The sequence below is a fragment of the Embiotoca jacksoni genome, unplaced genomic scaffold (genome assembly GCF_022577435.1).
Source record: "Embiotoca jacksoni isolate LCO1_2020_lvr unplaced genomic scaffold, fEmbJac1.0.p SCAF_103, whole genome shotgun sequence".
NCBI lineage: Eukaryota > Metazoa > Chordata > Actinopteri > Embiotocidae > Embiotoca > Embiotoca jacksoni.
The window spans coordinates 577,498-592,497 of NW_027185234.1; the positions used below are offsets into that span (position 1 = coordinate 577,498).

Below are 15,000 nucleotides of genomic sequence, written 5' to 3' on the forward strand. Positions count from 1 at the left end.
CTCGTGTGATGGAGGTTCTGTTCTGGTAGAACCTGCTACCGTCGGCTGCTGTGGCGTCGCGCGAGGAGCCCGACCGCGACCATGAAGCTGCTGTTCGTGGTGACTCTCTTGTGGCGCGAGGCTCTGTGCGGATCTCCGAGCGTCCAGATCGGTAGGTTTCTGTTTTTCATGTGTCGTCGCCCCGTCGTCCTCCTCTGTACCTCCCCCGCTCCTCCCGCTCCTCCTCGGAGCTGTCTCTCCTCTCCTCCTGCTGCAGTGCTCTGATTGTGTCAACATGTTCATCCTCTTATTGGTCCTTTCTGCGCGGGCCTCATACCAGCGGTGTGTGTGTGTGTGTGTGTGTGTGTGTGTGTGTGTGAGTGTGTGTGTGTGTGTGTGTGTGTGTGTGTGTGTGTGTGTGTGTGAGTGTGCGCGCGCGCACGTGTGCGCTGCTGACAGCTGAGAGCAGGTGAATCTTTCCAGCTGGTTCTGGATCAGCTGGTGGTTGAGTTTGGGTCTGAATGTTCGGGTCAGCCGGATCCTCTGGACCCTCTGGACCCTCTGGACCTGTGACGTACTGGGCAGGTGTCCGAGGTGGTCAGTGCAGCCCTGCTGGGTGTCATGTGGAACCGGTTCTACTGGAACACAACACTGGTTGTTGTTGCTGCTCCAGAACTCTGTGGGTGGTTCTGGTGTTGAGTCCTCTTAGTAACAGGGTGAGAGGTAAGTGTGTGTGTGTGTGTGTGTGTGTGTGGGGGGGGGGGGGGGGTGGTACTCTTATTGATTCTACTCTCCATAATTTGATACCAAAATAAAGACACAACATGAAGATGAGAGGATTCAGTGATATTTTGGGATGTTAAGATGTGAATCATGCTGCTGCTCTACTTATTGATCCAACACTCCAATGAACTCTAATTGGTTCTTTTTGATCTTTTTAAAATAAATTAAACACCACATCATCCATCACTACACCCTCTTTATCCTGAACAGGGTCACGGGGGGGGGGGGGGGGGGCGTGAATTCAACAATTCATCAATTCAACAATTCAACAATTCATCAATTCATCAATTCATCAATTCAACAATTCATCAATTCGACAATTCATCAATTCATCAATTCAACAATTCAACAATTCATCAATTCAACAATTCATCAACTCAACAATTCATCAATTCAACAATTCAACAATTCATCAATTCATCAATTCATCAATTCAACAATTCAACAATTCATCAATTCAACAATTCATCAATTCATCAATTCATCAATTCAACAATTCAACAATTCATCAATTCATCAATTCATCAATTCAACAATTCATCAATTCAACAATTCAACAATTCATCAATTCATCAATTCATCAATTCAACAATTCATCAATTCAACAATTCAACAATTCATCAATTCAACAATTCAACAATTCATCAATTCAACAATTCATCAATTCAACAGTTCATCAATTCAACAATTCAACAATTCATCAATTCAACAATTCAACAATTCATCAATTCAACAATTCATCAATTCAACAATTCATCAATTCAACAATTCAACAATTCATCAATTCATCAATTCAACAATTCAACAATTCAACAATTCATCAATTCAACAATTCATCAATTCAACAATTCATAAATTCAACAATTCATCAATTCATCAATTCAACAATTCATCAATTCAACAATTCGACAATTCATCAATTCGACAATTCATCAAATCGACAATTCGACAATTCATCAATTCATCAATTCAACAATTCATCAATTCAACAATTCAACAGTTCATCAATTCAACAATTCAACAATTCATCAAATCAACAATTCATCAATTCAACAGTTCATAAATTCAACAGTTCAACAATTCATCAATTCAACAATTCAACAATTCATCAATTCAACAATTCAACAATTCATCAATTCAACAATTCATCAAATTGACAATTCATCAATTCATCAATTTAACAATTCATCAATTCAACAATTCAACAATTCATCAATTTAACAATTCAACAATTCATCAATTCAACAATTCAATAATTCATCAATTCAACAATTCATCAATTCAACAATTCAACAATTCAACAATTCATCAATTCAACAGTTCATCAATTCAACAGTTCAACAATTCAACAATTCATCAATTCAACAATTCATCAATTCAACAATTCAACAATCCATCAATTCAACAATTCATCAATTCAACAATTCAACAATTCATCAATTCATCAATTCAACAATTCATCAATTCAACAATTCATCAATTCAACAATTCAACAATTCATCAATTCAACAATTCATCAATTCAACAATTCAACAATTCGACAATTCATCAATTCATCAATTCGACAATTCAACAATTTATCAATTCATCAATTCAACAATTCATCAATTCAACAATTTAACAATTCAACAATTCATCAATTCAACAATTCAACAGTTCATCAATTCAACAATTCATCAATTCAACAATTCATCAATTCAACAATTCAACAATTCATCAATTCAACAGTTCATCAATTCAACAGTTCAACAATTCAACAATTCATCAATTCAACAATTCATCAATTCAACAATTCAACAATTCATCAATTCATCAATTCATCAATTCAACAATTCATCAATTCAACAATTCAACAATTCAACAATTCATAAATTCAACAATTCATCAATTCAACAATTCATCAATTCAACAATTCATCAATTCAACAATTCATCAATTCATCAATTCAACAATTCATCAATTCAACAATTCAACAATTCAACAATTCATCAATTCAACAATTCATCAATTCAACAATTCAACAATTCATCAATTCAACAGTTCATCAATTCAACAGTTCAACAATTCAACAATTCATCAATTCAACAATTCATCAATTCATCAATTCGACAATTCATCAATTCATCAATTCATCAATTCAACAATTCATCAATTCAACAATTCAACAATTCATCAATTCATCAATTCAACAATTCAACAATTCATCAATTCAACAATTCAACAATTCATAAATTCAACAATTCATCAATTCAACAATTCATCAATTCAACAATTCGACAATTCATCAATTCAACAATTCGACAATTCATCAATTCGACAATTCATCAAATCGACAATTCGACAATTCATCAATTCAACAATTCATCAATTCAACAATTCAACAATTCATCAATTCAACAATTCATCAATTCAACAATTCATCAATTCTACAATTCGACAATTCATCAATTCGACAATTCATCAAATCGACAATTCGACAATTCATCAATTCAACAATTCATCAATTCAACAATTCAACAATTCATCAATTCAACAATTCAACAATTCATCAAATCAACAATTCATCAATTCAACAGTTCATAAATTCAACAGTTCAACAATTCAACAATTCAACAATTCAACAATTCATCAATTCAACAATTCATCAAATTGACAATTCATCAATTCATCAATTTAACAATTCATCAATTCAACAATTCAACAATTCATCAATTTAACAATTCAACAATTCATCAATTCAACAATTCAACAATTCATCAATTCAACAATTCATCAATTCAATAATTCAACAATTCATCAATTCAACAATTCAACAATTCATCAATTCAACAGTTCATCAATTCAACAGTTCAACAATTCATCAATTCAACAATTCATCAATTCAACAATTCAACAATCCATCAATTCAACAATTCATCAATTCAACAATTCAACAATTCATCAATTCATCAATTCATCAATTCAACAATTCATCAATTCATCAATTCAACAATTCATCAATTCAACAATTCATCAATTCAACAATTCAACAATTCGACAATTCATCAATTCGACAATTCAACAATTCATCAATTCATCAAGTCAACAATTCATCAATTCAACAATTTAACAATTCAACAATTCATCAATTCAACAATTCAACAGTTCATCAATTCAACAATTCATCAATTCAACAATTCATCAATTCAACAATTCAACAATTCATCAATTCAACAGTTCATCAATTCAACAGTTCAACAATTCAACAATTCATCAATTCAACAATTCATCAATTTAACAATTCAACAATCCATCAATTCAACAATTCATCAATTCAACAATTCAACAATTCATCAATTCATCAATTCAACAATTCATCAATTCAACAATTCAACAATTCATAAATTCAACAATTCATCAATTCAACAATTCATCAATTCAACAATTCATCAATTCAACAATTCAACAATTCATCAATTCAACAATTCGACAATTCATCAAATCGACAATTCGACAATTCATCAATTCAACAATTCCACAATTCATCAATTCATCAATTCAACAATTCAACAATTCAACAATTCATCAATTCAACAATTCATCAATTCAACAATTCAACAATTCATAAATTCAACAATTCATCAATTCAACAATTCATCAATTCAACAATTCAACAATTCAACAGTTCATCAATTCAACAATTCAACAATTCATCAATTCAACAATTCATCAAATTGACAATTCATCAATTCATCAATTTAACAATTCATCAATTCAACAATTCAACAATTCATCAATTTAACAATTCAACAATTCATCAATTCAACAATTCAACAATTCATCAGTTCAACAATTCATCAGTTCAACAATTCAACAATTCAACAATTCATCAATTCAACAGTTCATCAATTCAACAGTTCAACAATTCAACAATTCATCAATTCAACAATTCATCAATTCAACAATTCAACAATCCATCAATTCAACAATTCATCAATTCAACAATTCATCAATTCAACAATTCAACAATCCATCAATTCAACAATTCATCAATTCAACAATTCATCAATTCATCAATTCAACAATTCATCAATTCAACAATTCATCAATTCAACAATTCAACAATTCATCAATTCAACAATTCAACAATTCATCAATTCATCAATTCAACAATTCATCAATTCAACAATTCAACAATTCATAAATTCAACAATTCATCAATTCAACAATTCATCAATTCAACAATTCATCAATTCAACAATTCAACAATTCATCAATTCAACAATTCGACAATTCATCAATTCGACAATTCATCAAATCGACAATTCGACAATTCATCAATTCAACAATTCCACAATTCACCAATTCATCAATTCAACAATTCAACAATTCAACAATTCATCAATTCAACAATTCATCAATTCAACAATTCAACAATTCATCAATTCAACAATTCATCAATTCAACAATTCATCAATTCAACAATTCAACAATTCAACAATTCAACAATTCATCAATTCAACAATTCATCAGTTCAACAATTCAGCAGTTCAACAATTCAACAATTCAACAATTCATCAATTCAACAGTTCATCAATTCAACAGTTCAACAATTCAACAATTCATCAATTCAACAATTCATCAATTCAACAATTCAACAATCCATCAATTCAACAATTCATCAATTCAACAATTCATCAATTCAACAATTCAACAATTCATCAATTCATCAATTCAACAATTCATCAATTCAACAATTCATCAATTCAACAATTCAACAATTCATCAATTCATCAATTCAACAATTCATCAATTCAACAATTCGACAATTCGACAATTCGACAATTCAACAATTCATCAATTCATCAATTCAACAATTCATCAATTTAACAATTCAACAATTCATCAATTCAACAATTCAACAGTTCATCAATTCAACAATTCATCAATTCAACAATTCATCAATTCAACAATTCAATAATTCATCAATTCAACAGTTCATCAATTCAACAGTTCAACAATTCAACAATTCATCAATTCAACAATTCATCAATTCAACAATTCAACAATCCATCAATTCAACAATTCATCAATTCAACAATTCAACAATTCATCAATTCATCAATTCAACAATTCATCAATTCAACAATTCATCAATTCAACAATTCAACAATTCATCAATTCAACAATTCATCAATTCAACAATTCAACAATTCATCAATTCAACAATTCAACAATTCGACAATTCATCAATTCGACAATTCAACAATTCATCAATTCAACAATTCATTAATTCATCAATTCAACAATTCATCAATTCAACAATTCATCAATTCGACAATTCAACAATTCATCAATTCAACAATTCATTAATTCATCAATTCAACAATTCATCAATTCAACAATTCATCAATTTGACAATTCATCAATTCGACATTTCATCAATTCAACAATTCATCAATTCATCATTTCAACAATTCAACAATTCATCAATTCAATAATTCAACAATTTATCAATTCAACAATTCAACAATTCATCAATTCAACAATTCATCAATTCAACAATTCATCAATTCAATAATTCATCAATTCAATAATTCAACAATTCATCAATTCAACAAGTCAACAATTCATCAATTCAACAATTCAACAATTCATCAATTCATCAATTCCCACATAAGCTAGGAGGGAAAAAACTCCTCTTTAACTCTATAAATTTATGTTCTTGTGTATCAAACTGCAGCATTATTTTAACAGGACCGTGTTTTTACTGCGCAGCAGTTTACCTGCAGCCCCCACATCACCGATGATCCGCCCACTTAACTAACGCCCCGCTCACATCACTAACGCTCCGCCCACATCACTACTGATCCGCCCACATCACTAACGCTCCGCCCACATCACTACTGATCCGCCCACATCACTACTGATCCGCCCACATCACTAACGCTCCGCCCACATCACTAACGATCCACCCACATCACTAACGCTCTGCCCACATCACTAACGATCCACCCACATCACTAACGCTCTGCCCACATCACTAACGATCCACCCACATCACTAACGCTCTGCCCACATCACTAACGATCCACCCACATCACTAACGCTCCGCCCACATCACTACTGATCCGCCCACATCACTAACGCTCTGCCCACATCACTAACGATCCACCCACATCACTAACGCTCTGCCCACATCACTACTGATCCACCCACATCACTAACGCTCTGCCCACATCACTAACGATCCACCCACATCACTAACGCTCTGCCCACATCACTAACGATCCACCCACATCACTAACGCTCCGCCCACATCACTACTGATCCGCCCACATCACTAACGCTCTGCCCACATCACTAACGATCCACCCACATCACTAACGCTCCGCCCACATCACTACTGATCTGCCCACATCACTAACGCTCCGCCCACATAACACAATCTCCGCCCATATCAATAATGCTCCGCCCACATCACGAACGATCCGCCCACATAACATATCCTCCGCCCACATCACTAAGCTCCGCCCCTGCTCTGAGTGAGGTTGAGTTCTGACCGACAGTTAAGATGAAGCTTGGATTAATGAACACATCCATAAGGATCAGCTGGTTAGGGGTTAGTTTTAATACTTAACCCATGTTGGGATATCTAATAATATATCAAACTGTGCGGCTGCAGGCTGATTTCATCCTGAAACAGCGACACATGAACTTCCTGTTGGAAACTTGAATCTGTCGGACTTCCTGGATGTCAGTGATGTTCAACGTTGCTTCTCGGGTCTCTGGCGTCCATCTGCTGCCTCCCAGGTTCTGACCTCCACAGCGTCGTCCTCTCAGATTAGAACAGAACCGTGAAGAAATTGTATTTTCTTGATTCTTGTTGTTCTGGTTTGAACCCTCATGGTTGAAATAAACTTGTTGTAAGTCGCTTTGGATAAAAGAGTCAGATAAATGAAATGTAATGTGTTCTTCTTTGATAGTCATACATATACCTTTGTATCGCTGTTGAAGTTGACTCCCTGCAGACTCGTGCAGTTTAGACACTCGCTGGATATTTATATTAAAGAGGAAATAATTCTGATTCAAGTTAAAGAGAGCCAACGTTTATCCTCCAACTCTGAGTCGGGACATCAGAGGTGAGCTGGCAGCAGGGGATTCACAGGAAGTGGATCTGATTGGAAACCTGACGATACTACGTCCCGCCCACCGATAGCTGTAACCTGACTGCACCACAGGCCTGTCAATCAAACAGACACGCCCCCAAAAACAGGTCTTCTTGAATCTTCTTTTCTAATGAATGAGGGATTATTTTCAGATGGACCTCCAGAAAACTAATAAGAAGGAGTGACTTTAGCTAACAACACCGAGATAACTGATGGACACATTTTATTCACTTTGGATTTGATGAGAGAAGTTGAATGGGAGTCTATGGAGCCGGAGGCTTTTTGGAGCCGACCTCTAGTGGCACTCGCTGGTATTGCAGCTGAAGACACTTCTGGATCAGAACCATTTTACAGACCTGAAGCTACGAACTCTTTTAGAAACAGTCTGTGGTTTATATTCAGGCCGCTTCACTTTGTTTGACATCATTTTAAATAGTCAAACTTCATATCATGACCCAGAATGACAAAGTGAAAGGAAGTTTTTAGAAACGTTTGTAAATTTGTTTAAAAATCAAAAAGTGAAACTAATTTCCAGAAGTCCTCTGAACAGTGTGGGCAGCTTCGTCCTGTTTCCTCTGAATAATGTGAAGATGTCTGTGTGTGGACATTAAAATGGAGGCTGTGTAGATGATCTGCTGCAGACAGACGAGGTTCTGAAGGAGGTTCTCAACACTTCTGGACTTCAGAACAACACAACTTTATTGAACCGGCGGGCAGAAGACTTCCATGTTGGACTGAAAGTCCTGACGGATGTCTCCTCAGACAGCTGAAGGTGTAGCAGTGATGCTGCTGAGGTCATATGATGATGATGATGATGATGATGATAATAACAACAATAATAATAATAATAATGATGATGATGATGATATTGATGATAATAATAAGTCAGAGACGGATGTGTTGTTTTTCGTCTCCAGGTGGCAGAACGTTAGTGACCATGAGTTCATGTTACAACCATGTTTCTGAAACAATAGTAAATAATGTATGTAAATAAAATGTAAATAAAAAATAGAATGCAGTGATTTATGAATCACATAAACTCATATTTTATTACAGATAGACCAAAAGCAACGTATCAAATGTTGAAAGACGTCTGTATGAAGTCGGGACGGTTCATGTTCACCACGGTGCTGCATCAGCTCTTCTTTAAAAACACTCTGAACTGTTCTCTGAATCTTTTAATGATATTATGAACCGTAGACGATGAAATCCACTAATTCGTTGTAGTTTTACGTTGAGGAACATTATTCTTAGATTGTTGAACTATTTTCCAACACAGTCTTTCAGAGTGGTGAACCTCTCCCCATCTTCACTGCTGAGAGACTCTGTCTCTCTGAAATCATCTTTTATACCCGATCATGTTACTGATCTGTTGCCATGGTAACCTGATTAGTTGTCAGATGTTCCACCAGATGTTTTTTATCGTTACACAACTTTTCCATCTTTTGTTGATCCTGTCTCAACTTTTTAGAGACGTGTTGCTGCTCAGATTCAAAATGAGCAGATATTTTATAAAACCAAAACATTTCTCAGTTTCAACATTTGATTTGTTGTCTTTCATTTAGTTTATATTAAATATGAGTTCATGTGATTCACAAATCATCACATTGTGTTTTATTTACATTTTACAGCGTCTCTCCTGCTTCATAAACGGTTGTAGAAAAAGTAAATAAGTTGAATCTGAATTTTGTAGAATCACAAATTCGGCACCAAAGTAAACTGGACACATTCTCTGCCCTGAGCAGCGAGGATGAGGAGGAAGAGGAGGGTAATGGTGATGAAGGTCTTATTAATCGTGGCCTTGTTTCCAATGACAGAAGCTCAGTGATTGTTCAGTCTCGTCAGTCACAGAAACCAATAATTGCGCCTCACTGCGAGCAGCGAGATTCATATTCCTCATCCTCATCCTCTCCTCATCCTCTCCTCATCCTCTCCTCATCCTCTCCTCATCCTCTCCTCATCATCATCATCATCTTCATCCTCTCCTCATCCTCTCCTCATCCTCATCCTCTCCTCATCCTCTCCTCATCATCATCATCATCATCCTCATCCTCATCCTCATCCTCTCCTCATCCTCTCCTCATCCTCATCCTCATCATCATCATCATCCTCATCCTCTCCTCATCCTCTCCTCATCCTCTCCTCATCATCATCATCATCCTCATCCTCTCCTCATCCTCTCCTCATCCTCATCCTCTCCTCATCCTCTCCTCATCCTCTCCTCATCATCATCATCATCATCCTCATCCTCATCCTCTCCTCATCCTCTCCTCATCATCATCCTCATCCTCTCCTCATCCTCATCCTCTCCTCATCATCTCCTCATCCTCTCCTCATCATCATCCTCATACTCTCCTCATCATCCTCATCCTCTCCTCATCCTCATCCTCGCTGCTCAGGGCAGAGAATATGACCTCATTCTGCCAGATCAGCAACCGTGCTGCAGCTGAGGTTCACTGCAGGAAACAGGACGATGAAGATGAGCTGCTCAGCCTCTGATGGTTGGAGAGTTTGATGTGAACGTCAGAGGAGGAGGAGACGGGTCTCAGCTGCAGGAGACGCAGAGGGACTGTAGAGACCGTCACGCAGACAGGAAGACAGAGGGACTGTAGAGGCCGTCACGCAGACAGGAAGACAGAGGGACTGTAGAGGCCGTCACGCAGACAGGAAGACAGAGGGACTGTAGAGGCCGTCACGCAGACAGGAAGTCAGAGGGACTGCAGAGGCCGTCACGCAGACAGGAAGACAGAGGGACTGTAGAGGCCGTCACGCAGACAGGAAGACGGAGGGACTGCAGAGGCCGTCACGCAGACAGGAAGACAGAGGGACTGTAGAGGCCGTCACGCAGACAGGAAGACAGAGGGACTGCGGAGGCCGTCACGCAGACAGGAAGACGGAGGGACTGCAGAGGCCGTCACGCAGACAGGAAGACGGAGGGACTGCAGAGGCCGTCACGCAGACAGGAAGACAGAGGGACTGTAGAGGCCGTCACGCAGACAGGAAGACAGAGGGACTGCGGAGGCCGTCACGCAGACAGGAAGACGGAGGGACTGTAGAGGCCGTCACGCAGACAGGAAGACGGAGGGACTGCAGAGGCCGTCACGCAGACAGGAAGACAGAGGGACTGTAGAGGCCGTCACGCAGACAGGAAGACAGAGGGACTGCGGAGGCCGTCACGCAGACAGGAAGACGGAGGGACTGCAGAGGCCGTCACGCAGACAGGAAGACGGAGGGACTGCAGAGGCCGTCACGCAGACAGGAAGACGGAGGGACTGCAGAGGCCGTCACGCAGACAGGAAGACGGAGGGACTGCAGAGGCCATCACGCAGACAGGAAGACGGAGGGACTGTAGAGGCCGTCACGCAGACAGGAAGTCAGAGGGACTGCAGAGGCCGTCACGCAGACAGGAAGACAGAGGGACTGTAGAGGCCGTCACGCAGACAGGAAGACGGAGGGACTGCAGAGGCCGTCACGCAGACAGGAAGACAGAGGGACTGTAGAGGCCGTCACGCAGACAGGAAGACGGAGGGACTGCGGAGGCCGTCACGCAGACAGGAAGACGGAGGGACTGTAGAGGCCGTCACGCAGACAGGAAGACAGAGGGACTGCGGAGGCCGTCACGCAGACAGGAAGACGGAGGGACTGCAGAGGCCGTCACGCAGACAGGAAGACAGAGGGACTGTAGAGGCCGTCATGCAGACAGGAAGACAGAGGGACTGTAGAGGCCGTCACGCAGACAGGAAGACAGAGGGACTGTAGAGGCCGTCACGCACACAGGAAGACAGAGGGACTGTAGAGGCCGTCACGCAGACAGGAAGACAGAGGGACTGTAGAGGCCGTCACGCAGACAGGAAGTCAGAGGGACTGCAGAGGCCGTCACGCAGACAGGAAGACAGAGGGACTGTAGAGGCCGTCACGCACACAGGAAGACAGAGGGACTGTAGAGACCGTCACGCAGACAGGAAGTCAGAGGGACTGAAACTCCAGCTGATGGAGCAAAAGGACCCGAAGGAGCCGAGAGACCTCCTGATGAACACCTCCACCCACCAACATATTATTCATCACATCCCAAAGATCTGAGCGTGGAAATAATTCATAGTCATACAGGACATTCATGAAAAAAGGAGGAAGCAGGAGGTGAAGCCTGTCACCAGAACCTGCATCACCAGAACCTTCATAACCAGAACCTTCATCACCGGAACCTGCATCACCAGAACCTTCATCACCAGAACCTGCATCACCAGAACCTTCATCACCAGAACCTTCATCACCAGAACCTGCATCACCAGAACCTTCATTACCAGAACCTGCATCACCAGAACCTTCATCACCAGAACCTTCATCACCAGAACCTGCATCACCAGAACCTTCATTACCAGAACCTGCAGCACCAGAACCTGCAGCACCAGAACCTTCATTACCAGAACCTGCAGCACCAGAACCTGCATCACGAGGCTGTGGCTCAGATGGTAGAGCGGGTTGTCCACTAATTGGAAGGTTGGTGGTTGGATCCCTGACTCCTCCTGTCCACATGCCTATGTGTCCTTGAGCGAGACACTGAACCAAGTGTCCCCTGACATCCTGTCGGTGTGTGAATGTTCTCCTGAAGGCAGCTCAGTCTCATGAAAGTGTGAATGGAAAACCGGGTAAAAGTCCTGTTAGACCGTCGGGAGATGAATCTCCAGACTGCAGACCTTCTGCTGTTGACCAGGTGGTGCAGATGTTCTGCTCCGATCTTTATTCCTGTTTTCTGCTCTGTGAAGTTACATCATGTTGAAATGAGACGTTCACCATCATCTTCCCACTCATGTTTGAAGAGCTTACATAAGTGACTAACAGCTGGTGGGAGGATTCACTGCTGCAGGACCGATAAAAACCTTCCTGAAGCTCAACCTCAAATGTGTTGCTGACTTGTTGCAACCATCGACTGTTGACTGCTGGCTCAGAGAACTCTGCCTGCTCTCCATATCTGTCTCCTGCCTGCAGCTCTTCTTTTATTTTGAAGGATACTTCCTGGGAGAAACCCCCTGCTGCAGTAGCTGTACGTCCCCATGTTTGGTCTTCCTCCAGTCAGTGTTGACTGGATGTGAGCTCTTATTGTAAATGTCTACAGACTGTCTCTCCAGACTGTCTCTCCAGACTGTCTCCACACTGTCTCCAGACTGTCTCCTGACTGTGTCCCCACACTGTGTCTCCAGACTGTCTCGCCAGACTGTTTCTCCAGACTGTCTATCCAGAACGTCCAGACTGTGTCTCCAGACTGTCTCCAGACTTTGTCTCCCAACTGTGTCTCCACATTGTGTGTCCAGACTGTGTCTTCAGACTGTCTCGACACTGTCTCCAGATTTTTTTCTCCAGACTTTTTCTCCATATTGTGTCTCCACACTGTCCCCAGACTGTGTCTCCTGACTGTCCCCAGACTGTGTCCCCAGACTGTGCCAAGACTGTCTCCAGACTTTGTCCCCAGTGCCTCCAGGCTTTCTCCAGACTGTGTCCAGACTGTGCCCAGACTGTGTCCAGCCAGTGTCTCCAGACTGTTTCCAGACTGTTTCCAAACCTTTGTCCAGACTGTGTCTCCAGACTGTCTCTAGACTGTCTCCTGACTGTGCCTCCACACTGTGTTGTCAAACTGTGTGTCCAGACTCTGTCTCCAGACTGTGTCTCTTGACTGTCTCCACGATGTCTCCAGACTGTTGTCCAGACTGTGCCCAGACTGTCTCCAGACTTTGTCCCGAGTGCCTCCAGGCTTTCTCCAGACAGTGCCCAGGCTGTGTCCAGACTGTGTCCAGACTGTGTCCAGACAGTGTCTCCAGACTGTTTCCAAACCTTTGTCCAGACTGTGTCTCCCGACTATGTCTCCTAACTGTGTCCCCGCACTGTCTGGTCTACTTGTGGTTTCCTAGAGTTTCCAGAAGTAGAATGGGAGGCGGAGCTTCAGTTTTCAGGCTCCTCCCCTGTGGAACCAGCTCCCAGTTTGTGTTGGAGGGGCAGAAACCCTCTCTAGCTTTAAGGTTAGACTCAAAACGTTCCTTCTTGATAAAGCCTATAGTTAGGGCTGGCTCAGGTAGACCTGAACCAACCATTAGTTATGCTGTTATAGGCCGAGGCTGCTGGAGGACCTCGTTACATGCTGAGCTTCTTTTCTTTCCTCCTACTCTTTAACTGACTCATACCTCACCATCTTTTTCTCTCCCATAGTTTCTTCTTATTATCTGTTGTCTCCATTCAGTTCCTTCACTCGTGTAGTTTCTGTTCTTTCTTCTCCAGATGTTCCGTCATGGAGCTGCATGTCTCTGATCTGTGATTGTCGTCTCCACCAACAGTTCTTCTCTTCTATCTCTATGCTGTCCTTTTCTCTCTCTGCTCTCCTCTCACCCCAACTGGTCGAGGCAGATGCTCCGCCCACCTCTGATCCTGGTTCTGTTAACAGATGCTCCGCCCACCTCTGATCCTGGTTCTGTTAACAGATGCTCCGCCCACCTCTGATCCTGGTTCTGTTAACAGATGCTCCGCCCACCTCTGATCCTGGTTCTGTTAACAGAAGCTCCGCCCACCTCTGAGTCTGGTTCTGTTAACAGATGCTCCGCCCACCTCTGATCCTGGTTCTGTTAACAGATGCTCCGCCCACCTCTGAGCCTGGTTCTGTTGGAGGTTTTTCTCCCTTTAAGAGGAGTTTTTTGCCTCCTAGTTTATGTGGGAATTATTGAATTATTGAATTATTGAATTGTTGAATTGTTGGTTTCTCTGTATAATATTTTAAAGTTTTGCTGTAAAGACTTTAATGTGTTAAGTGCCATTAAATAACTTGTGTTGTGATTTGGCGCTATATAAATAAAATTAAATGGAATTGATTCCAGACTGTCTCCAGACTGTCTCCTCACTGTGTCTCAGTGTGTCTCTCTAGTGTGTCTCTTCAGTGTCTCTCTAGTGTGTCTCTTCAGTGTCTCTCCAGTGTGTCTCTTTAGTGTCTCTTCAGTTTGTCTCTTCAGTGTCTCTCTCGTGTGTCTTTTCAGTGTCTCTCTTGTGTGTCTCTTCACTGTGTCTCTTCAGTGTCTCTTCAGTGTGGACTCTAACTTTGTGCTTCCTGCTG

General features: G+C 40.8%; 1 protein-coding gene across 2 annotated transcripts in view; it reads left to right on the forward strand.

Annotated features, from left to right (window-relative positions):
* The window catches only part of LOC138213873 (glutamate receptor 2-like), a 59,476-nt gene that overhangs the window by 148 nt on the left and 44,328 nt on the right, over positions 1 to 15,000 (forward strand). For both annotated transcript variants that reach the window (XM_069175200.1, XM_069175192.1), the window contains exon 1: positions 1 to 151. This exon is cut by the window's left edge and continues 148 nt beyond it. In XM_069175200.1, coding sequence (XP_069031301.1) covers positions 82 to 151 — 70 coding nt within the window. In that variant the 5' untranslated portion in view covers positions 1 to 81. The remainder of the gene's footprint in view (positions 152 to 15,000) is intronic.